This window comes from Littorina saxatilis, linkage group LG11 (assembly GCF_037325665.1).
Source record: "Littorina saxatilis isolate snail1 linkage group LG11, US_GU_Lsax_2.0, whole genome shotgun sequence".
Lineage (NCBI taxonomy): Eukaryota > Metazoa > Mollusca > Gastropoda > Littorinimorpha > Littorinidae > Littorina > Littorina saxatilis.
This window is the reverse complement of record NC_090255.1, coordinates 24,114,005-24,136,504: the sequence shown is the minus strand read 5'-3', so window position 1 is coordinate 24,136,504 and position 22,500 is coordinate 24,114,005. Positions and strand designations below refer to the sequence as shown.

At 41.6% G+C, this 22,500-nt stretch overlaps 2 protein-coding genes across 2 annotated transcripts in view; both read left to right on the top strand.

Annotated features, from left to right (window-relative positions):
• LOC138980072 (N-acylethanolamine-hydrolyzing acid amidase-like) overlaps nt 1–22,500 on the top strand; it is a 92,600-nt gene that overhangs the window by 7,288 nt on the left and 62,812 nt on the right. Inside the window, exon 6 of the mRNA XM_070352874.1 lies at nt 6,024–6,109. Coding sequence (XP_070208975.1) covers nt 6,024–6,109 — 86 coding nt within the window. The remainder of the gene's footprint in view (nt 1–6,023; nt 6,110–22,500) is intronic.
• LOC138980071 (uncharacterized) lies at nt 16,229–18,654 on the top strand. Its single transcript, XM_070352873.1, has 3 exons — nt 16,229–16,799; nt 17,266–17,481; nt 18,357–18,654. The coding sequence occupies exons 1-3, from the start codon at nt 16,597–16,599 to the stop codon at nt 18,544–18,546; spliced, it is 609 nt and encodes a 202-aa protein (XP_070208974.1). The 5' UTR covers nt 16,229–16,596; the 3' UTR covers nt 18,547–18,654.

Here is a 22,500-nt window from a genome sequence, read left to right as displayed (position 1 = left end):
CTAGATGTTGCTTCTACAAAGACAAGGAGCAGATTCTTAAAGCAAAACGAAAGCTCAAAGGCAGCAACATTTTCATTGGTGAAGATTTCTCTCAACGTGTGAGAGACATCAGGAAGAAGCTCACTCCACATCTGAAGGCGGCTCAGAAAGATGGCAAGAAGGCGACAATGATATACGACCACCTAGTCATCAATGGGAAGAAATGTGTGGTTGATAAAGACGATCGTCTGCATGAACAGAAATAGGGCCTCGGCCGGCCCCCAATGAAAACTTCAGCTAGTAAGTTTTTGATTTGTCCGGGGAGTCATAGTGCAAAGGGAACTCATACAAAAGTGACACCGGCTTTACAACGTGTAAGGGAAGCTCGTGCCCATTGTTGTGACAGTGTAGTGACTGGGGCTAAGCAGTATTTCGCACGTGAGAATAGTGCGGACATCCGAAAGACACCGGTGTTACCTGTTGTTTTGGACAACGCGGTGAGCGCACGTGGAAAAACGGACTGTGTTTGCGATAACAATGTTGACGACAGCGTGTCGGTAAACTGTGACAGTGAAAGCAGTGCGAGTGTGAATGACACAGTGGGTCAGGGGTCAGATAAGAATCCTATTCTGACAGCAAACCTAGACATGCGTGTTGTAAAAGAAAAAGAAAAAGTCGAACACACAACAAATGTTAGTAGCTGTAAAGTCACTGGAAGTGTGAATAAGCCCTTTTCCTTTTTACAGTGGAATGTTAACGGCTTGTACTCCAAATTAACTGACACAGAATTCGTAAATTATGTAGGGAGTTTCGATTTTGTTTGCCTTGTAGAAACGTTTATGGATGAATTTACGTCAACTGTTTTTGATGGTTATTCACTTTTTGTTAAACCCGCAGTGAAGTTTACCAAGCAGGGCCGACGGTCAGGCGGTGTATTGTGCCTAATAAGAAATGAGTTTGCTCCCTTTGTGCGTAAACTTGATGTTGAATGTTCTAACTTCATTGTTTTTATCCTTGATAAAATCCTCTTTGGAATTTCTAAGGATATTTTGTATGTGTGTGCTTATGTTCCGCCCGAGGGCTCGCCGTATTACTCGTTTTTTGATCTGGATAATGGTGTTTCTCTATTAGAAGAATGTTTGACTGAATGTTTGTTGACAGAAGGTGATGTTTATGTCGTGTTGTCGGGTGACCTGAATAGCAGAACAGCCAATATGTCCCAGCCTGTATTACAAGATCATGATGTTTTTGATTTATTGCACAAAAGTCAGTCAGTTTGCGGGAATCGAAAATCACAAGATCAGATATTGAATAGTTATGGTAAATATTTGTTAAATATGTGCACTGCACTTGGACTGTGTATTCTTAATGGTGTGTGTAATGGGGATTTGCAGGGCTGTTTTACCTACATGTCAGAGAGGGGGAGTAGTGTTAATGATTATTTTTTGCTGTCTAATGATTTATTTGCAATCACTCTGTCTTCGAGCTAATTGTTGGTGGCTGGCCGGATTGAGTCAGATCATATGCCAGTTGAATTGCATGTTACGTTCCCATGTGATAATGTTTATCATGATATGCGTGAGAATGCAGACTGCTTTATTGAAAAGTATGTGTGGGACAGCAAGAAGGCAGGAACGTATGTGAATTTGATGTGTGCAGATGATATGTGTGCAAGGTTAGAGTCTGCCCAAAATATGATTGAATCTGATATGAATGGAGCTTTGGAATTATTTAACACTTGTGTTAAAGAAAGTGCTGACTGCATGAAGAAAAGAATTTATTTGAAGTCAAATAATAAATCGGATGATTGGTTCGATCAAGAGTGTAGAATAACCCGAAAAAATGTGTGGAGGTTGTTAAGTAGATTTATACAACTCCTGCAATGCAACCGAGGGGTGGATTAAATCTAATTGATTATTTTTAGACAAGTGAGAAATTAGAACGAACTACTTTGATTAAACCCAAAAATCACACGTGGATTATTCGAAGTAAGAATAAAGAGGGCTAAAAAATAATCAACACTAGAATTTATTTTTAGAACATTTGAAACCCAGACGATTGGACCCTGTTGCGGAAGAATACGTACAATGTTGACTCAAAACTGTAACAACAATGGCTGACGTGTATGCCTAGTCGACAGACAATGCCATTTGCTTTGTGTGTGTTTTTGTTGTTGCTTACTGTAGCCTACATGACATACATTACGTGTAAAATCCAGTTCTTTAACAGGCAACAAACCTTGCAAATTTCCAGAAGCTGCAATCTGAAGCGACCTATCTCTGATTCTAGCAGACGATCTCTCCAATGTTTAACACAAAATCAGCAAACTCTCCTGTCACATAGAACGTCCATTATATAGTGCAATGTTGAAATGAAGTTACCGGTCTGAAACATTTAGTCGTTTCTTCTGAGACAATCCTTGTTCTCTTATCATCTACAGATTTACCGCAGTCTTCACCACGCGAATTCACAACAGTCAGACTTTCGAACATGTATACAATCTACGTAGGCAAGTATGATACGTCATGACGTCATAGGATTCCTAGCATATTGACGTAATGCTAAACATCCGGTTATCCCGAGTTTTCTCCGTAATACATGTCCGTGGGTTTTTCAATGTTCGGTTATTTCCGTGGCTTCATGCGGAAAGGGAACCGTCGTCTGCAATCAACGACATGGACCATTCTGGTCCTTGTTGCTGACAAAAACATGATTTTAACACAGAATGTAATGTCAGAATAGCTATATAAACGCTATTGTGTTTTAATCGTAGCAATGGGGTCCGATATTTAGACGAGACAAGTATAATGCCGACGAGTCGGAGACTAAGAATAAAGTAAAAGAATAGGGACTATTTGAATGACGCGCATTTGACACTCTGAGTGATTAGGCTGAAATGAAATTGCGTACAAAATGTCGTCTGCATGACTGCATGTTCGACCCGTGTTGGTCGTTGTATAAATAGCTTAAACAATGACAACTCGTTGATTACTGGAAAATAAACCACTCGTGGGTATTTGCAGCCGCTTGGTAATTCACTCGTGTGCTCCGCACACTCGTGAATTACCAAGCGGCTGCAAATACCCACTCGTGGTTTATTTTCCAGTAATCAACTCGTGGTCATTGTTTAAGCTCTATGTAATCAGCCTGAAGACATTCACGCTCGCAATGTTTATTGTTTAGCCAGACGGGAATATAAAAACATGTTAGAAAGAAAGAAAAGATTGTATAATGATTTGACATTACAAAACCTTATTGAATCTGTAAACGATCAACAAGAATTTTGGAATATAATGCATAAATTATCCTCAAAACAAAAACAAATAAAGAACAACATACCAGTTGATACCTGGTTTCAGCATTTCAAAGTATTATTGGAAAAAGAGGTAATTGAGACTGAAGAAATAGAATATGAAGACGATGAAGGTATTTTGAATCGTCCTATTTCAAAAAAAGAGGTTTTGATTGCAATGAGAAAGTTAAAACCTCAAAAGTCTGCTGGGCCTGATGGAATAATAGGAGAACTGTTGAAAAATGTTTTTTCTCCGGGGATTGACTTTTTGGTACACTTGTTTAATTTTTTGTTTTCCAAGGGTGTATTTCCAGAAAGCTGGACAGAGTCCATTGTTATCCCTTTGTTTAAGAAAGGCGATGTGAATGATCCAAATAATTATCGTGGAATTTCGCTGTGTAATGTTAGTAGCAAGGTCTATAGTACTGTGATTAATAACAGGTTGCAAGAATGGATTGAATGTAATAACAGTACGGGGGAATATCAAGCTGGTTTTAAGAAGAATTATTCCACTATTGATCATATGTTTACACTTTTGGCCTTTGTACAGAAACAATTTTCTTTGAATCGTAAGCTGTATGTTGCCTTTATAGATTTTGAGAAAGCGTTTGATTCCATCAATAGAGCTTTGCTCTGGCCAATTCTGTTAAAAAACGGAATAAAAGGGAAACTCTTTAGGTGTGTGAAGAGTATGTATGATAATGTAAAAATAAAAGTGAGATGTGGAGCAAAGTTTACGGATTATATTAATTGTACATTTGGTGTTAAACAGGGCGATGTATGTAGCCCAGTTTTATTTTCTCTCTTTATTAATGAGTTAGCACTTGAGATAATTGAGAATGGAAGACATGGTGCCACATTTACTGATGATTATTTGGAATTGTTTATTCTTTTGCTTGCTGATGATTTATTGTTGTTATCAGAGACAGTTGTGGGTCTACAGACTCAGTTAAATAATTTACGCAGGACAGTGTCTTCTCTTCATTTAAAGGTAAACATGAGTAAAAGTAACATTATTGTGTTTAGGAAGGGTGGATATTTGAGTGCAAGGGAAAGATGGACATATGGGGGTGATATATTACCTGTTGTAAACGTGTATAAGTATTTAGGAATATTGTTTTCAACTCGACTTAGTTTTACTGCTGCCTGTTGCGATCTCTCAAGCCGGGCCAAAAATGCTCTGATGTGTATTATACAAAGATTATCTGTGCTTAATAATAATAGTTTGAATGTTTTTTTGAATTTGTTTGATTCCCAAGAAACAGCCACTAGTACAGTATGGTGCCGAGATATGGGGACTGGATATAAGGCTGCTCTGCAGTGTGAAAAAGTCCATTTATTTGCACTGAAGAAGTTCTTAGGAGTTCGAATGCGAACACCTAATGATCTTGTATATGGCGAGACAAACAGATATCCGATATATTTGAATTCTATTTTAAGATGCATTAGCTACTGGTTGAAATTGTTAAAGATGGAGGCGCACAGACTTCCTCGTAAATCCTATGAAATGTTGTATAAAATGGATGAAAGTGGTAAAACGAACTGGGCCTCAGGTGTCCGTTGTAAATTGTATGAGTACGGTTTTGGTTTTGTGTGGTGGAATCAGGGCGTTGTTAATGAAAAATATTTTTTGCGTGTTTTTAGGGAAAGGTTGGTCGATTGCAGATGGCAAGAGTGGGATTATCATATGCAAAATAGTGATAGACTTGCTGTTTATCGGACATTTTGCACTGTACATGACATTAAACCCTATCTTTTGTCGAATATGGATAGGCATTTAAAGTTTATTATGACCAGGTTTCGATTCGGCATTTCAGAAATTGCAGTGCATGCTTACCGATATAGAAAACATAATGCCGATGATTTGATGTGTCCTCTTTGTAAACAAAACCAAGAAGATGAAGTCCATTTTGTTTTGTGTTGTCCATACTATAACAAATTAAGAGAAAATTTGATCCCATTTAAATATTATAAGAACCCAAGCATTTTCCGACTCAGCTTGCTTTTAGCATCACCTCAAGAAATGTATCCCTGTAATTGTATAAAGCCTTTAAATTAAGAGATGTTGTAACCTCCTAGTTAAATGCCGTATAATGTATGTGTTGTGCGATTATTATGTTGTACCTTTTTTGTGTGCACCTGTTGAGTTTAATTTATATGCAATGTGAACCGTTTGTTCACACCCCTTCATAAGGGGCTATGGCCTATTGAATAAACTATCTGCGTCTGCGTCTGCGTCTGCGTCTGCGTCTCTCTCTCTCTCTCTCTAACGCCGCTCTCTCTGTGTACCAGCATACTACAACTGAGAGGCGCAAAAATAAAGCCTTAACAAAATAAGGCCTTATTTTTTTAAGGCCTTATTTCCAATATGACCGTACAAAAATAAGGCCATAAAAAATAAGCCCTTATTTTAAAAATAAGGTCTTATTCATTACCCTTAGTGCCAAGGATATGCGTGTACACACGAAGGGGGATAATGTACTAGCAGGTCTGCACATAAGTTGACCTGGGAGGTCGGAAAAATCTCCACCCTTAACCCACCAGGCAGCCGCGGCCGGGATTTGAACTCACGACTTTCCGATTATGATGTCGATGTCTTGTCCACTAGGCCACTGCGCCAGTCAATTCTGCACACGGTTCAGTACACTTTACTCTGGTTTATGGCATTAAAACTAGTTCGGTCAACAACTAGAATTCCAGTACATCTGTTTCTCGGGCGCTATCAGAGTTTTTTTGTCTCTCTTTCTTACAGAGAGAAGACTGAGTCCATGGTGGGAAAATGAACTGACGGCCATATTGGACAAGTCGTCGTCTTTCGTCAGCTTTCTCGTCAGACAGGTATTCACGAGACAGATTTTCATTGACTTGAAGTTTGTTGCCCTCGTTACCATGTCAGAACCAACGGAGAAAAAGACAACCAGACCGCAAGGCAGATAAGACAGGCGGCCAGGCAGGCATACACACAGACACACAGACAGACAGACAGACAGTCAAACAGAGAGACAGACAGACAGATAACAGATGTCTGTCTGTCTGTCTGTTTGTCTGTCTGTCTGTCTGTCTCTCTAGCTCTCTCCCTATCTCTCTCTCTCTCTCTCTCACTCTCTCTCTCACTTTCTCTCTCTCTCTCTCTCTCTCTCTCTCTCTCTCTCAGACAGGAGGATAGACAGACATATATATACAGACAGACAAACAGACAAACTCTCACACACGCACGCATGCACGCACGCACGCACGTACACACACACACTCACACACACACAAACACACACACGCACACACACACAGTACACACACACACACACACACAGAGGTGGTTATAAGGGTACCTTGGCATTTGTGTGCAGAATTTGTGTGTAAAAGTCGCACACAACTACCTAAGGTCGGACCCAAACTTCTACAAAGTCACACACAAACACCAATAGTTAGTACATTGGGCAAGAGTTCACACCCAAATGCCAACGGTTCCCACCCAAACTACTAACAATTATACAAGGGCAGGTAACTCGTGTTTTCTTACTGTCAGTAGCAAGACATACTATATCATGAGTTATCTCGCTTGGAAATTATAATGAATTTATTCAAGTACACTGCTTAGTCCATAATGACCGTTTTTAAACTGCCACAACTTTTTTATTTTTCATCGGAACAAGATTGTTCTTATATCAAATTATTCAGAAGAGTATGTAGATTACATCTATGCAATTTAAATACAATAATTACAATATTTAAAGAGAATTATACTTAAAAGGGACTGAAAATTAGTTCAGTATTTTGGGCAGCCCTCTCAGCAAAGGCAAACTCGCAACTTTGGAGTGCACCAGACCCAACCTAGTAAACATTAATTTTTTTGAGAATATTTTTGAGGGGGGAGCAGACTGGAGAACCCGGAGTAAAGCCCCGAAATGTGGCCTGAGTCGAAACAGAAGTTGTATTATTATCTCTCTTTCTTTCCCTTAGTGGGGACAAGAAGCGAAGTCTGTTAGCGCATTGCGCTGGTTCGAATCCCGGATTGGGGAGGCAATATTGGTTGCTCCATAACAGAAAACGGGTCCCTGGTGTCAATAAATTGTGACCAGCCGCCCCAAATACGCTCAGATTCGAGTGGGCGCTCCAAATTGTTCATTTCCCTCTCTGTATCTCTCTCCATCTCTTTGTGTATCTGTTTGAATGAAAATGAAATTTGGCTATTTATACCGGCCGCGCTTTATCTTATCATACCAAAGCAATTACCTCAAAGCGCCATGGTCTACAACCAAATACCTAATTTGATATAAGAACAATATTGTTCCTATGCAAAATAAAGAAGTTGTGGCAGTTTAAATACGGTCATAATGGACTAAGCAGTGTACGGCGACCTTCTTGGCGCAGTGGTAGCGCCTTGGACTTGTATTCATACGGTTGCATGTTCGAACCCTGGTCGCCGCAAATTAATTTGGCCACGTGCTCTACCATCTTACATTGTTTAGTATGTATGATAGTTATTTGAGAGCTTAGAGTTAGAAAAAGTCCCCTAAGATCCTATAATTAGAGCTGGGGTTTATAGTAATTTCCAAGAGAGATAACTCAGGATATAGTATGTCTTACCTGCCCTTGTATAATTGTTAGTAGTTTGGGTGCGACCTGATAAGTATTTGTGTGTGAACTCTTGCCCACCTTAGGTAGGTGTGTCCTAACTATTGGTGTTTGTGTGTGACTTTGTAGTAGTTTGGGTCTGACTTTAGGTAGTTGTGTCCTAACTATTGGTGTTTGTGTGTGACTTTGTAGTAGTTTGGGTCCGACCTTAGGTAGTTGTGTCCTAACTATTGGTGTTTGTGTGTGACTTTGTAGTAGTTTGGGTCCGACCTTAGGTAGTTGTGTGGTATTTCTACACATTCTATATTTATTACTCATTAGGTCACGATCAGGTCACTAACATTCGTGTGATTTTGGTCATGATGTGACCCAAAGTGGTTGGCGGGACCCCAAAAAACAATAAATTTGATTTGACTAACATTCGCAGCTTTGGTCAGGTTAAAAAGAGACCTGCCTGCGCCAGTGTGTTGCATAACCCACTGTGGACCGAAGTCAAGGACTGGGTGGCCGAGTGGTAACGCACTTGCGCTCGGAAGCGAGAGGTTGCGAGTTCGACCCTGGGTCAGGGCGTTAACAATTTTCTCCCCCCTTTCCTAACCTAGGTGGTGGGTTCAAGTGCTAGTCTTTCGGGTGAGACGAAAAACCGAGTTCCCTTCGTGTACACTACATTGGGGTGTGCACGTTAAAGATCCCACGATTGACAAAAGGGTCTTTCCTGGCAAAACTGTATAGGCATAGATAAAAATGTCCACCAAAATACCCGTGTGACTTGGAATAATAGGCCGTGAAAAGTAGGATATGCGCCGAAATGGCTGCGATCTGCTAGCCGATGTGAATGCGTGATGTATTGTGTAAAAAAAATTCCATCTCACACGGCATAAATAAATCCCTGCGCCTTGAATATGTGCGCGATATAAATTGCATAAACAATTTTTTTTTTAAATATAAAAAAAATCCCTGCGCTTAGAACTGTACCCACGGAATACGCGCGATATTACCCAATATTGACGGACTGTGTGATGATATCTTCTGCTATGGTCTGTTTTGACAGTGATATCAAAATCGAGACCGGAGGTCGAAGATATCATCACACAGTCTGTCAATGTTAGATATATTGCTAATTCTTTGGACATTTTGTATTTACTTGCCTAGGGCGGGGATATAGCTCAGTTGGTAGCGCGCTGGATTTGTATTCAGTTGGCCGCTGTCAGCGTGAGTTCGATCCCAGGTTCGGCGGAAATTTATTTCAGAGTCAACTTTGTGTGCAGACTCTCTTCGGTGTCCGAACCCTCCCCCCGTGTACACTACATTGGGTGTGCACGTTAAAGATCCCACGAGTGACAAAAGGGTCTTTCCTGGCAAAATTGCTTAGGCACAGTTAATAATTGTCTACCTATACCCGTGTGACTTGGAATAATAGGCCGTGAAAGGTAAATATGCGCCGAAATGGCTGCAATTACTGGCCGTATAAAATTTCATCTCACACGGCATCACTGCAGAGCGCCTAGAACTGTACCCACGGAATATGCGCGATATAAGCGTCATTGATTGATTGATTGATTAAAGAAATTACAAAAGTATTTGTCTCAGTTTTGGCTGTTCCATATCCCTCCCTCTGATTATTATTTCTTTTTGTTCTCTCTTTTCTTGTACTTTGATTGATTGATTGATTGACTTTTCAGTATTTCAAAATGGCTTTTCTTTCAAAAAGTCTTTAGTCACTTGATCAACTAAATTCTGGGATCATTACATTTTCATATATACACAAAGAAAAAAGCCAAGCACCCCCCGAATGAATTTGTGATAATAATTGAGTCAAATTTGTTTTACCATTTTTTTTCTTCGTAATGACATACATGGGTTTCCATAATAAGGTTGGGAAGTTCACGCGTCAAGATTGTGTCGCCACTGCCTGTGAGAAGCACGTGCAGCATGCAACCCATGAATGTTAAAAAAGGCAGTATGCTCACGCTGCAAATTTCTGTATTTAACACTGGGCGACGACAATTTGCAAACATTCTCTGTGAACATGGCGAGAAGACGATTATCAGAGGCGATCCGATGGCAGATTATAGGAATGCATGCTACAGGAGCATCCTTCAAAGCGATTGGTCGTCAACTTGGCTACCACTACACAGTCATCAGCCGTTTGGTACGCAAACATCGTCAGACTGGTGCTGTGAAGGACCGTCCACAGTCAGGGCGACCCCGTGTGACGTCAGAACGTGAAGACCGAGCTTTTCTCCGAATAATTCGGCGTGAGCCATTTTCAACGAGTACCGTCCTGAAACGAGCATGGCTTCCAAATCGACATCTGTCAACCAGGACCGTACGAAACCGCTTGAAAGCTGCAGGAATGGCAGCCCGAAGAGTCATTAAGCGTCCCCGACTGACAGATGACCACAAGAGAAGACGCTTGGCATGGTGTCTGCTACGGCAAAGATGGAACCTGAGAACGTGGAGGAGGATCCACTGGTCGGACGAAAGCAGATTCCTTCTCCATGTCACTGACGGCCGACTGAGGGTATGGAGGCACAGGAACACGGCCTATACACCCAGGAACATCAGACAAACTGTTCCATTCGGTGGCGGGTCAGTCATGGTTTGGGGTTGCATTTCCCATGACTGCAAGCTAGACCTTGTCACCGTACGTGGCAACCTCACGGGTGATCAGTATATGCGACATGTCCTGGAACCTGTTGTCGTTACTCATTTTGACAACCACCCACTTGCCACAAGACCCGTGTACATGGATGATAACGCCAGGCCTCATCGATCCAGGGCAGTAGTGGACTACCTCCAGAACAACGCTGTAACAACACTCCCATGGCCGGCAATGAGTCCAGATCTTAATCCGCTGGAGCATGTTTGGGACATCCTGGGGCGTCGTATACAAGCTCTGCAGCCTCCTGTGCAGACATTACGTGAATTGGAGGCAGCTTTGCATCGTGAGTGGTTGCAAGTGACCCGTGAACAGATCCGACGTTTGACTGGAGGGATGAGACGCAGGGTTGACGCCGTCATCCGGGCACGCGGGGGTTTCACTCGATATTGAACTTTTGAATCGCGTATGCCATCTGAGCACTCTCAATTACATTTTTTTCATGACACATTTACCTAAACCTGTCTTTTTCAGCTTGCAGCTCCATACTTATCAGGGGTACTGTTTTAGGGTTAAAACGTCACTTTTTGGCAAGGTACCAAATCACGATTAAAACCAATCAAAACTGGAGTTTTCTTGTGTGATGTTATTTCCAAAGAGTTGCTCTTGTCGATAACATTTGTCAAACCGAGCTCCTGAACTTACTGTTTCCATACCAGAACTTTAAAAATCAGTCATTGCGAAATTGAAGGGGGGTGCTTGGCTTTTTTCTTTGTGTATATATTTGTTTGTTTTTAAATTTAGGTGTTTTTGCTTTTGAAGTGGGGAAGCAATAAAGGAAATGTCGTCGATATCACTTTTGCACTGAGCTCAGTTTTGCCCAATTGACCAATGGAAATCCACGTAACATATGAAATAGCAATATCAATCAATCAATCAATCAATGACGCTTATATCGCGCATATTCCGTGGGTACAGTTCTAGGCGCTCTGCAGTAATGCCGTGTGAGATGAAATTTTATACGGCCAGTAATTGCAGCCATTTCGGCGCATATTTACCTTTCACGGCCTATTATTCCAAGTCACACGGGTATAGGTAGACAATTATTAACCGGCTGTGCCTAAGCAATTTTGCCAGGAAAGACCCTTTTGTCAATCGTGGGATCTTTAACGTGCACACCCAATGTAGTGTACACGGGGGGGTGGGGGGGGGGGGTTGGACACCGAAGAGAGTCTGCACACAAAGTTGACTCTGAAATAAATTTCCGCCGAACCTGGGATCGAACTCACGCTAACAGTGGCCAACTGAATACAAATCCAGCGCGCTACCAACTGAGCTATATCCCCGCCCCAATATAGGCCTCATATTGATTGATTGATTGATTGATGTGACCGAGACACGGCGCCGGCAGCGTAGGTCACGATCAGGTCACTAACATTCGTAACCTTGGTTAGGTGAAAAAGAGGCCTGTCTGCACCTTTGTGTTGCATAACCCGCCGTGGACCGAAAAGGTAATGTGACCGACCACCAGCGCCAGCAGTATAGGTCACGATCAGGTCAGGTGGACTGCATCACTGGATGTAATTTATAACTGCTTCTGAAATATGCTCCCAGAAAATAAGGATCAGTACTTTGAAGCTCCATATCTCTGAAACTACAAATAATGAAATTGTTTAACTGGCTATATAATTATGCTCGGAAAGGCCATTCTTCTACTTTTTCTTTTTCTGCGTTCTCCCCGTACCTAGGAGAAAAACGCGTATGTGACCGCTTTTAAGTTCCCACCACATTGGGGGTCACATTCCGTCTTCGGGGAGGATGAGTACTTTGGTACGTGTGTTTGTGTAGCCGGCATTCACCCGTCAATATTTTAATAGCATCATGCTTTAACCCATTTCTTTCTAGGGAGATTTTTTCTAAGGGCTTACAAAAATAAGATATTTTATTATCAGATCAGCTTGTAAAGGAGATACTATTTAAAAAAAAAAAAAAAGAAGTCGAATGCGTGGTGACAACTGCCGCTCCGACTGAGGGGGGATTTACTAAAAAGAAAGGAAGGGGGTGGGGGGGGGGGGAGGTGTTCGGGAAGAGGTCGAGGGCAAAGGGATACAGAGCCGATACGATTACGATGTTGAGGGGGGGGGGGGGGGCAGCAAATATGTGCATGCACGTGGTGGTCAGTAACATTTTTCACACAACTTGCCGTTTGCTTTTAATCCTACTTACATATGTTCATTTCTCTTGTGTTATTTTATTTCTGTCAGAAGAAAAGGGATGAATGAAAGACATGACCGGCTGGATAAAATATATCTGAGTGAAACGTTACTTCTTCAAGAGTCCGTCTTTGATTTCTTTTTTCTCTTATTTTTAACAATTTAGATTGATTTTATTTATGTCAATTTCTCGCGAAAACATTGTTTTCAATGCTGACTGGTGCGTGGTGTCTTGGTGCGTGGTTCGAACATGACTGTGGTGTCCAGCTCAAGTCGTGTCTTCCGCGTGTGATGTTTGAAGTGGGCCTATTTGGACGAAGCTAAGTAGATGGGGAGTACGAACATCAGCAGATTCCACGATTTTATGATCCTACCGGGGATAAGAGACAGAGACTGTCAAGTGCTCTTACATGAACCAGTCTGTCCGATCGAGTCAAGGTGTGATTTTTGCGTTCTACTTACACGCCTGTATTCTCAGCTCACAACTCCTCGCAAAACATCTCAAAGAAAAGTGACATTGCATGAGTCGGAAAGATAATAGGAAAGATTTAGACCTCAGAATAGGGTCAATTAGAGACGATAAACCAAAGCACAAAGAATACTACACAGCATTACGTGGTTTTTTTGCACGCGATCTGTTTCTCGTAAGGCACGCAATAAGGACGCCTGTTAACCCGTGATTTGTAAAAATTTAAACAAAAAATGTAATTCTTTTTTCATGTCTTTCTTGTCCCATCGCTGAGAAATTCGGATCGCTTCCTCCCAGTGGAAAGCTAGCAAGCGATGGGACAAGAAATACATACACAAAAATATATATAATAGATCCCTTGACTTTGGGGTAGCACGACTAGGTTGCTGCTAGCTTTCCACTGGGAGGAAGTGACCCTAATTTCCCAGCGATGGGACAATCTATAAATGAAAAACAAATCTGAAAAAAAATCTTATAGATCCCTTGACTTTCGGGGTAGCGCGACTCTGTAGTTGCTGCTAGCTTTCCATTGGGAGGAAGCGACCCGAATTTCCCAGCAATGGAACAATCTAGTAATGAAAAAAAAAAATCTAATATATCCCTTGACTTGGGGATAGTGCGACTCTGTTGCTGCTAGCTTTCCATTGGGTGGAAGCGACCCGACTTTCGCAGCGTTCGGGCAATCTAGTAATGAAAAAAAAATATAAAAAAAATCCAATAGATCCCTTGACTTAAGGGTAGCGCGACTCTGTTGCTGCTAGCTTTTTATTGGGAAGAAGCGACCCGAATCTTCCAGCGATGAGACAATCTAGAAATCTAATAGATCCCTTGACTTGGGATGTTAAGCTACTGGGATTGGGGCGAAATGGGATAACGGCGATCCGGGATTGCGCCAAAATGGGATGTGGAGCTAATGGTACATGACATGGTGGTAAAATGACACTTGGCCTGAGAAATGTCGCCAAAATGCGATGGGGGCGAATTGGGATAACGGCGAAACGGGACTAATAGATCCCTTGACTTTGGGGTAGTGCGACTCTGTCACTGCTAGCTTTCCACTGGGAGGAAGCGACCGGAATTTCCCAATGATGGGACATCCTAGTAATGAAGAAAAAAACCAATCTTAAAATTAACAGAGTCGCAATACCCCTAAAGTCAAGGGGTTTCGTTTTTGTCCCTTGACTTTGAGGATGACAAGAAAATATCGGGCGCAAAAACGTGATTTGTAAAAACATTTTTACAAATAGCGAGGCGCGCCCCGCGATTTGTAAAAATGTTTTTACAACTGGCGGGGCGCGCTCCGTGATTTGTAATTATTTTTTTTACATTTTTACAAATCACGGGTTAACAACGGCTTATTGCTACACAAAGCATCTAGTGGGCAACGAATTCTGATTTTTTTAAGTTTTTTTGTGTGAGTAAGAATATTTTTTATGTGCACCCCAACCCCCTCCCCAAAGTTGATTTGGTACGATGAAAAGATAAGAAAATCTTCCAAGCCATTTGGTCGTTTCAATGACGTAAACTAGTTATAATTAAAAAAAAAACTAAAACCCATGTGCCTACTTTTTTATGACGTGTAGAATAGACCTCCGAACCGCATATCTACACTATGTTGTATTCCAACCATCCCCTAACTTAATAGGTCTGGCACTGACAAACATATCTGACTGCCCAACCGACCATCGCGTGCGATCCAGAGCAACTGAATAATAGTGACTATCCACAATAGAACAATTTAATTCCAACCAAAATGGTACGGAACAGTTTCCTATCTATATGCGTTGGAAGGCGTCTGCATTTAGAGTAATGTTTGTCCCGGGCTAAAGTATTTTAATGTATATTCAGAACTCATTCTCGTCATATGGACATAATACAGTTAACTTGTTTTAGTTTGCCAAGTTGTACCTTGTATTCATATAAATTAACAATCCTTGTGTAAAAGAACAAACGGGTGTAGCTCGGTTGGTTTGACAGGAACACGGCGACAATAAACATTTCCAGCTGACGACGGTGGTCAACTCAACCGGACCAATGATGTGTGACCTATGAAGTAGGATCCTTTACAGTGAATTGCAATTGTTGTGTCTGCTGCTCTCTCATCATGTACTTGAAAGCCCTTTACATCAGTCTTTCATGACAAACCTTGCTTTAACAATTGCCTCTTGAAAAAGCACTGATTTCAATTAGTAACATAGTGACAGCTTAGGGTAACCTTCGCCTACATTCTCTTGCTAAGTGTGTACAGAGAGGAAGAGAGAGAGAGAGAGAGAGAGGAGAGAGAGAGAGAGAGAGAGAAGAGAGAGAGAGAGAGAGAGAGTGAGAGAGACTTAGACTTAGACTTAGAACATTTTATTGACATAAATGGTAAACATTTTAAGCCAAGGGCCTAATCTTACAACGTGCCCTTTACATTCACACTAACACATCCGCACGCATATAACCAACATAATATAATGAAATCATATAGGCATAACATGTAAATGTACAGTAAATAGGCATAAGCACCACGGCCACACGAAACACACAGTCTAATAAATATACGAAGTAAAACAATATGAATACTATATGCTATTAATATGTAATATGACGTGAATATAATTATATAGTAATATTAATATAGTATACATTAGACAGAACTGTAAGATTCACATAATTATGTCACCGTGGGTGTGTACTTACAGAGAACAGTTTAGATGTTTTTTTAAGGAAGATTTAAAGATATTTACAGATTTGCTAGTTTTAACATTCGAAGGAAGAGAGTTGCACCTTGACGGCCCAGCAAAGGAGAGAGAGAGAGAGAGAGAGAGAGAGAGAGAGAGAGAGAGAGAGAGAGAGAGAGAGAGAGAGAGAGAGAGAGAGAGAGAGAGAGCTCAGAACTCAGAACTCAGAACTTTATTACATAAGGATAAAGGTTTTAGGCTTAGCCTAATCTTCCAACCTGTCCTTGGAACATACTACAGAGAATAATTGTAAACGAAAGCAAAGACTGCGCACATACACACACACACACACACACACACACATCCACACACACACCCTCGTATACACACACACGCACACACAAGCTCACACACACACACACACACACACACACACACACACACACACACACGCACACACACACACACACATGCACACATATACACACACACATGCTCGCGCGCGCGAGCGTGCGCTCGCTTACCTACACACATGCACATGCTATCATTTCATACCTAAAAGGAGCAGTATCTAATCAAAGTATTAAAGGTCAACCACATTGCTCGGTCAAAAAAATTCTGCTGAGAGAACATTACTAAATAGTACCAGATGCAAAATATTGGCAAGCAAAGTCCTTTGGTTTAATAGATATCGATCAATGAAAGTGGGTTTTCATACCTGCAATTAAGGGTAAGGGAAGTAAGAATCTAAAACGCAGCCATGGCTGATCTCCCCTCGCAGTGACGTCAGCAGCTGTATTGGCATGGCAGACCATGAAGAAAACAGTGAAACAAGCAGCGTTTCTTCACTGGAACTATCGTGCTACAGTAGTGATTTTGAGGTTTTGAATGAACACGATCTTCAACCATACCAGTTTGAACCTGAGCTGTCCGATGCTGAGGTTGAGGAAACACCCGACAGAGACGATTTTAGCGAGTCTCTCGATCGTTTGATGTCCACCAACTGGTAAGAAACTACCACTGATTCAGTGATTGTGAGACTCTTCCTCGTATATATTCCTATTATAGAATCGATTCTGGTAGAGCTTGTTTTGCAGTCAGTAATTTGTAAAGTTTGTGCGATGTCTTCTTTTACCCTTGATGCAATTCATGCATGCCAGAAAGTGATGCGCATTCCTGATTATAATTTTAGTCAAAACATCATCCTACTGAGTAGTCAGTATGCCCACTCAATCATTGCTAGTAGCAGTCCCCAAAACTAAAACTAGCCAAATCAGTACACGTATGAATATACCAATGTTCCAATGGAATAACAATTTATTATGGTTTTGTCTAGACATAATGGTCACTACCATTGGTTGTGAATTTGTCCATTTCAGTTGTTTTACTGCCTTAGTAGATCAATTTTTTTGTGTGAGTTTGTAGACTGCAGAGAATTTGAACTAAACTTGTATCAAATTTTGTGTGTGCAGGTGTCAGTGCGCAAACTGTGCAGGCATGGGCTCAATCCGAGAATGCCGCTGTTGTCAAGAAATTCCAGAAATGGAATCACTGACAGTAAGCACAGGGGTGGGCTGCATCACTGACCACCCTGGCTTCAGATCAGTGTGCTTGGACCACTATGTCTTGGAGACATGCTATCACTGGTACAACCAGCAGTATGGGAGGGCTATACAGGATGCTAATGAGTAAGTTAATTTTTTTTTAGAATTGTAATCATGATACTATAAATAGGTTTATGTCATAGATGTGCAAAAACAAATAACAATAAAATAAAAAAATGAAAATTAATTGTCAGATATTCATTTTTATTTCAAGACAATTCATTTATTCGCATGTGCTAATTCTGAGCAAAGCAATATGGGGAATGTTTTCAAGTATCCTGATTGTACACTTTGTGTACTGTGGACTGGGTGGCCGAGTGGTAACGCACTTGCGCTCGGAAGCGAGAGGTTGCGAGTTCGACCCTGGGTCAGGGCGTTAGCAATTTTCTCCCCCCTTTCCTAACCTAGGTGGTGGGTGCTAGTCTTTCGGATGAGACGAAACGCCGAGGTCCCTTCGTGTACACTACATTGGGGTGTGCACGTTAAAGATCCCACCATTGACAAAAGGGTCTTGTGTGTGGCGCACGTTATATGTCTTTCGGATGAGATGAAAAACCGAGGTCCCTTTGTGTACACTACATTGGGGTGTGCACGTTAAAGATCCCACGATTGACAAAAGGGTCTTTCCTGGCAAAATTGTATCGGCATAGATAAAAATGTCCACCAAAATACCCGTGTGACTTGGAATAATAGGCCGTGAAAAGTAGGATATGCGCCGAAATGGCTGCGATCTGCTGGCCGATGTGAATGCGTGATGTATTGTGTACAAAAAATTCCATCTCACACGGCATAAATAAATCCCTGCGCCTTGAATATGTGCGCGATATAAATTGCATAAAAAAAAAATTTTAAAATCCCTGCGCTTAGAACTGTACCCACGGAATACGCGCGATATAAGCCTCATATTGATTGATTGATTGATACTGTCATTAATACTGTATGCTTGTTTTTCTTTCCAGGCAGTATCGGTATGTAGCTTACCGCATGCTTGTGCGGTGGGTCTGGAAATGGCTGGGAGAGACATCAGGGTCACCTTACCAGCTTGTGCGGTTGCAAGAATTAGAGAACAGTTTCCTAGTGCAGATGGGCAGTACGTGGGTTATAGGGACCCACGACCTCCCGATCACAGGGCGGACGCCTTACCACTAGGCCACCGTGCCGGTTTGTCTTATTAGTGCAGTAGACGAATTCTGGCATTGTAGAGTGACATACTGTGTCCGGTCAGCAAGATACGATTTAAAGAAGTCACAGACCGAATCGTTTCTCAAATAAGAGAGAGAGAGAGAGAGCGAGAGAGAGAGAGAGAGAGAGAGAGAGAGAGAGAGAGAGAGAGAGAGAGAGAGAGAGAGAGAGAGAGAGAGAGAGAGAGAGACGGACGGAATGACGGGCGGGCGGGCAGGCTTACAGACAGACAGATAGACAGACAGTCAGTCAGACAGACAGACAGACAGACAGACATACAGACAGACAGGAAAAGAGAGAGAAAGAGAGAGACACATACACACATACAGACGGACGGACGCGCAGACAGAGAGACAGACAGACAGACAGACAGGCAGACAGACAGACAGACAGACAGACAGACAGACAGACAGACAGACATATTGAATGACTGACTGAGAAGTGGCGGACGATGACAGAAACATAGACATATTTATACGGTGATATCAACACCATCATGGGTTGACTAACTCTGTAAGTATGCTTTGGTACAGATCTGGAAGAACATTTTATGAAAACAGTACCACTGGTACGCGTGATTATTGACACGTAGTGTTTTCGGTAACCGCTCTTTTCATTTTTGGTGCGTCGATGTATTTTCTCATTCATATTCGAGCATAATCATGTTCTCGGCTTTCAGTGTCAGTGAGTACTAAACGCAGGGGAGACCTAATTGGGTAATACTGTCATGTATTTTAAATTTCAACAATATCGGGAAGATTTAAGTCGGGAAAGTCGGGGGGGGGGGGGGGGGGGTGTCAGAGAGATGATGACTATCAGAGACTTGCCAATTCAAGGATTTCATCCAAAATGTTGTCTAATCTTATCAAGCTGAGCTAAGTTATGTGAACACACAAACAAACCTTTAAGAAAGATTCACTCAAGCATAACATTCGATAAAAACATAAAACAACATGACATGCCAATAATCAAATACTAGATCATTAACATGGTAACCACAGGGTAATCAAAATCTATCACTTAACCTTATACAACTATGTACCTATGTTGCAACTGCTTTGACATGTGCAAGTTATCCATAGAGGTTGAATACAGCGAATGAAATTGTTTTGAGCGTTCCAGCGCCGTTAGTTTTCTGAAATGAATCAATCAATCAATATGAGGCTTATATAGCTATTCTGATGAACACGTGGGGGAATTCGGGGGCTGTGGTCTCTTCCGATCATCAAAGCATAATGCTACGGAAGTCGGCCATTTTTCTTAAATATCCAAAAGCATATTGTCGATAACAAAGACGCATGGTTCCGGTTTACCCATCTGTACCACGGCGATGTTTCTATCGACAACAGCATACACTGACAACTTAAAAAGCTGTTTCAACAACTGTGTTGTGAAATCGAATGCACTTGGAGTCAGTTTTTCTTCCAAAGTCAGAAAGCGTGTAGCGGTGTGCATGCCTGCGCGAACATGATGCGCGTAAGAAGTTTGTCTGCTATCAAAACCTGAGATCAACGCATCGACGCAAAAACTGTCATTTTGTAAGTTTGGAACAACAAATCAAGGTCATAACATCTATATAATCGCTATTGTGTTTTCAGCGTAGCAATAGGGTCCGATATTTAGACTCGAACAAGTATAATGCGACTCGTCTTCGACTCGTCGGTATTATACTTGTCTCGTCTAAATATCGGACCCTATTGCTACGCTGAAAACACAATAGGTGTTAATATCGCGCGTATTCCGTGGGTACAGTTCTAAGCGCAGGGATTTTTTTATGCAATTTATATCGCGCACATATTCAAGGCGCAGGGATTTATTTATGCCGTGTGAGATGGAATTTGTTTTACACAATACATCACGCATTCACATCGGCCAGCAGATCGCAGCCATTTCGGCGCATATCATACTTTTCACGGCCTATTATTCCAAGTCACACGGGTATTTTGGTGGACATTTTTTTTATCTATGCCTGTATAATTTTGCCAGAAAAGACCCTTTTGTCAATCGTGGGATCTTTAATGTGCACTCCCCAATGTAGTGTACACAAAGGGACCTCGGGTTTTCGTCTCATCCGAAAGACTAGCACTTGAACCCACCACCTAGGTTAGGAAAGGGGGGAGAAAATTGCTAACGCCCTGACCCAGGGTCGAACTCGCAACCTCTCGCTTCCGAGCGCAAGTGCGTTACCACTCGGCCACCCAGAAATGTATTGGTCCATGTTAGGCAGTGGTCCATATAAGGCAATCTTCGCTGACGACGGTACGGACATGTTTTTAGCGACCAAACTTTATTTGTTGCTCACCGGATGCTTCGTGTAGCTATAAGCCACCGGGGCGTCCTTATTGTGTGCCTTTACGAGAAACAGACCACGTGCAAAAAATACTCGTAATGCTGTGTTGTAGTATTCTTTGTGCTTTGGTTTATCGTATCTAATTAAAAGGACCCTATTCTGAGGTCTCAATTCTTTCCCACGATCTTCCCGACTCATGCGATGTCACTTTTCCTTTGAGAGTTTTTGCCACCATTTGGCGAGGAGTTGTGAGCTGAGAATACAAGCGTGTAGCCTAATTAAGTAGCACGCGAAAATCACACCTTGACTCGATCGGACCGACTGGTTCTTGTAAGAGCACTTGACAGTCTCTGCCTCGTACTCTCCATCTACTTAGCTTCGTCCAAATAGGCCCACTTCAAACATCACACGCGGAATTTAAAGCTAAGACAAATAACTTGAGCTGGACACCACATGTGGTACCACGCACTAAGACATTGCCAGCATTGAAAAAAATGTTTTCGCGAGAAATTCATGTAAATAAAATCAAGTTGAATTGTTAAAAAAAGAAGAAGACAAAATCGAAGTCGGACTCTGAAAGGAATAACGTTTCACTCAGACATGTTTTATCCAGCCCGTCACGTCTTCATGCATGAAAAGCGATTTTCTTCTGACAGAAAAAAAAACCCACAGAAAATAATACAAGGACAAGATGAACACATGTGAATAGGATTAAAAGCAAACGGCAAGTCGTGTGACGATTGTTACTGACCACCACGTGCATGCAAATATTTGCTGTCCCCCCTCCCCTCAACATCGTAATCGTATCGGCTCTGTCCCTTTTTGCCCTCCACTTCTCCCCGGACCACCCCCCTTCCCCCCCCCCCCTCTCTCTCTCATCTCCTTCCTTTTCAGTAAATAGCAGTTGTCGCCACGCATCGGACTTTTTTTTGTAAGTATCTCCTTTGCAAAGCTGATCTGATAATAAAAATATCTTATTTTTGTAAGCAAACGACTAAATCGCCTCAAACCATATTATTGACAGTGCATAGAGAATAGGTAGCAAAAAGCAGGCATGGGAATTGCTCTCGGTTCCGCTAATTTGAGAGGTTAAGAAATTAAATGTCAGAGGAAAGAAAAAAAATGTCTGAGGAAAAAAGTCAAAATTTAAACATGTGCAAGTGCGTTTTACATGTTCAATCGCTCAAGCGTCTTTGAACAGAATAGTTCTGAATGCGGAATGAGTATTGACACTGAAGCTTGTATGGGTGAGCCAAGTACATGTAGTTGATTGTAATATTGACTTTCGACCAATTTCCACAGGATTTGATCTACATTACTCGTCATAAAAAAACTACATGCACACATTTAGCTGTAGATCTTTGTGATGCGGCCAGTTATATTAAAACAAGATATATTGCCAGAAAGGTAATTTCTTTACCGTATGAAATAAAGAGTTTTATTTTTTTTATGAATTAGTGTTTATGCCGGAGACCTAGGACACCACCCCAAATTTAAATTCGCACGTGGTGGTCAGTAACATTTGTCACCAACTTGCCGTTTGCTTTTAATCCTATTTACATGTGTTCATTTTTTCCTTGTGTTATTTTTTTTCTGTCAGAAGAAAATGGATGAATGAAAGACATGACCGG

Coding starts and splice junctions, on each gene's coding strand:
- LOC138980071 (XM_070352873.1), top strand. CDS start 16,597: ATGGCAGACCATGAAGAAAACAGTGAAACAAGCAGCGTTTCTTCACTG. Junction 16,800..17,265: donor CGTTTGATGTCCACCAACTG/GTAAGAAACTAC, acceptor TTGTGTGTGCAG/GTGTCAGTGCGCAAACTGTG. Junction 17,482..18,356: donor GCTATACAGGATGCTAATGA/GTAAGTTAATTT, acceptor TTTTCTTTCCAG/GCAGTATCGGTATGTAGCTT.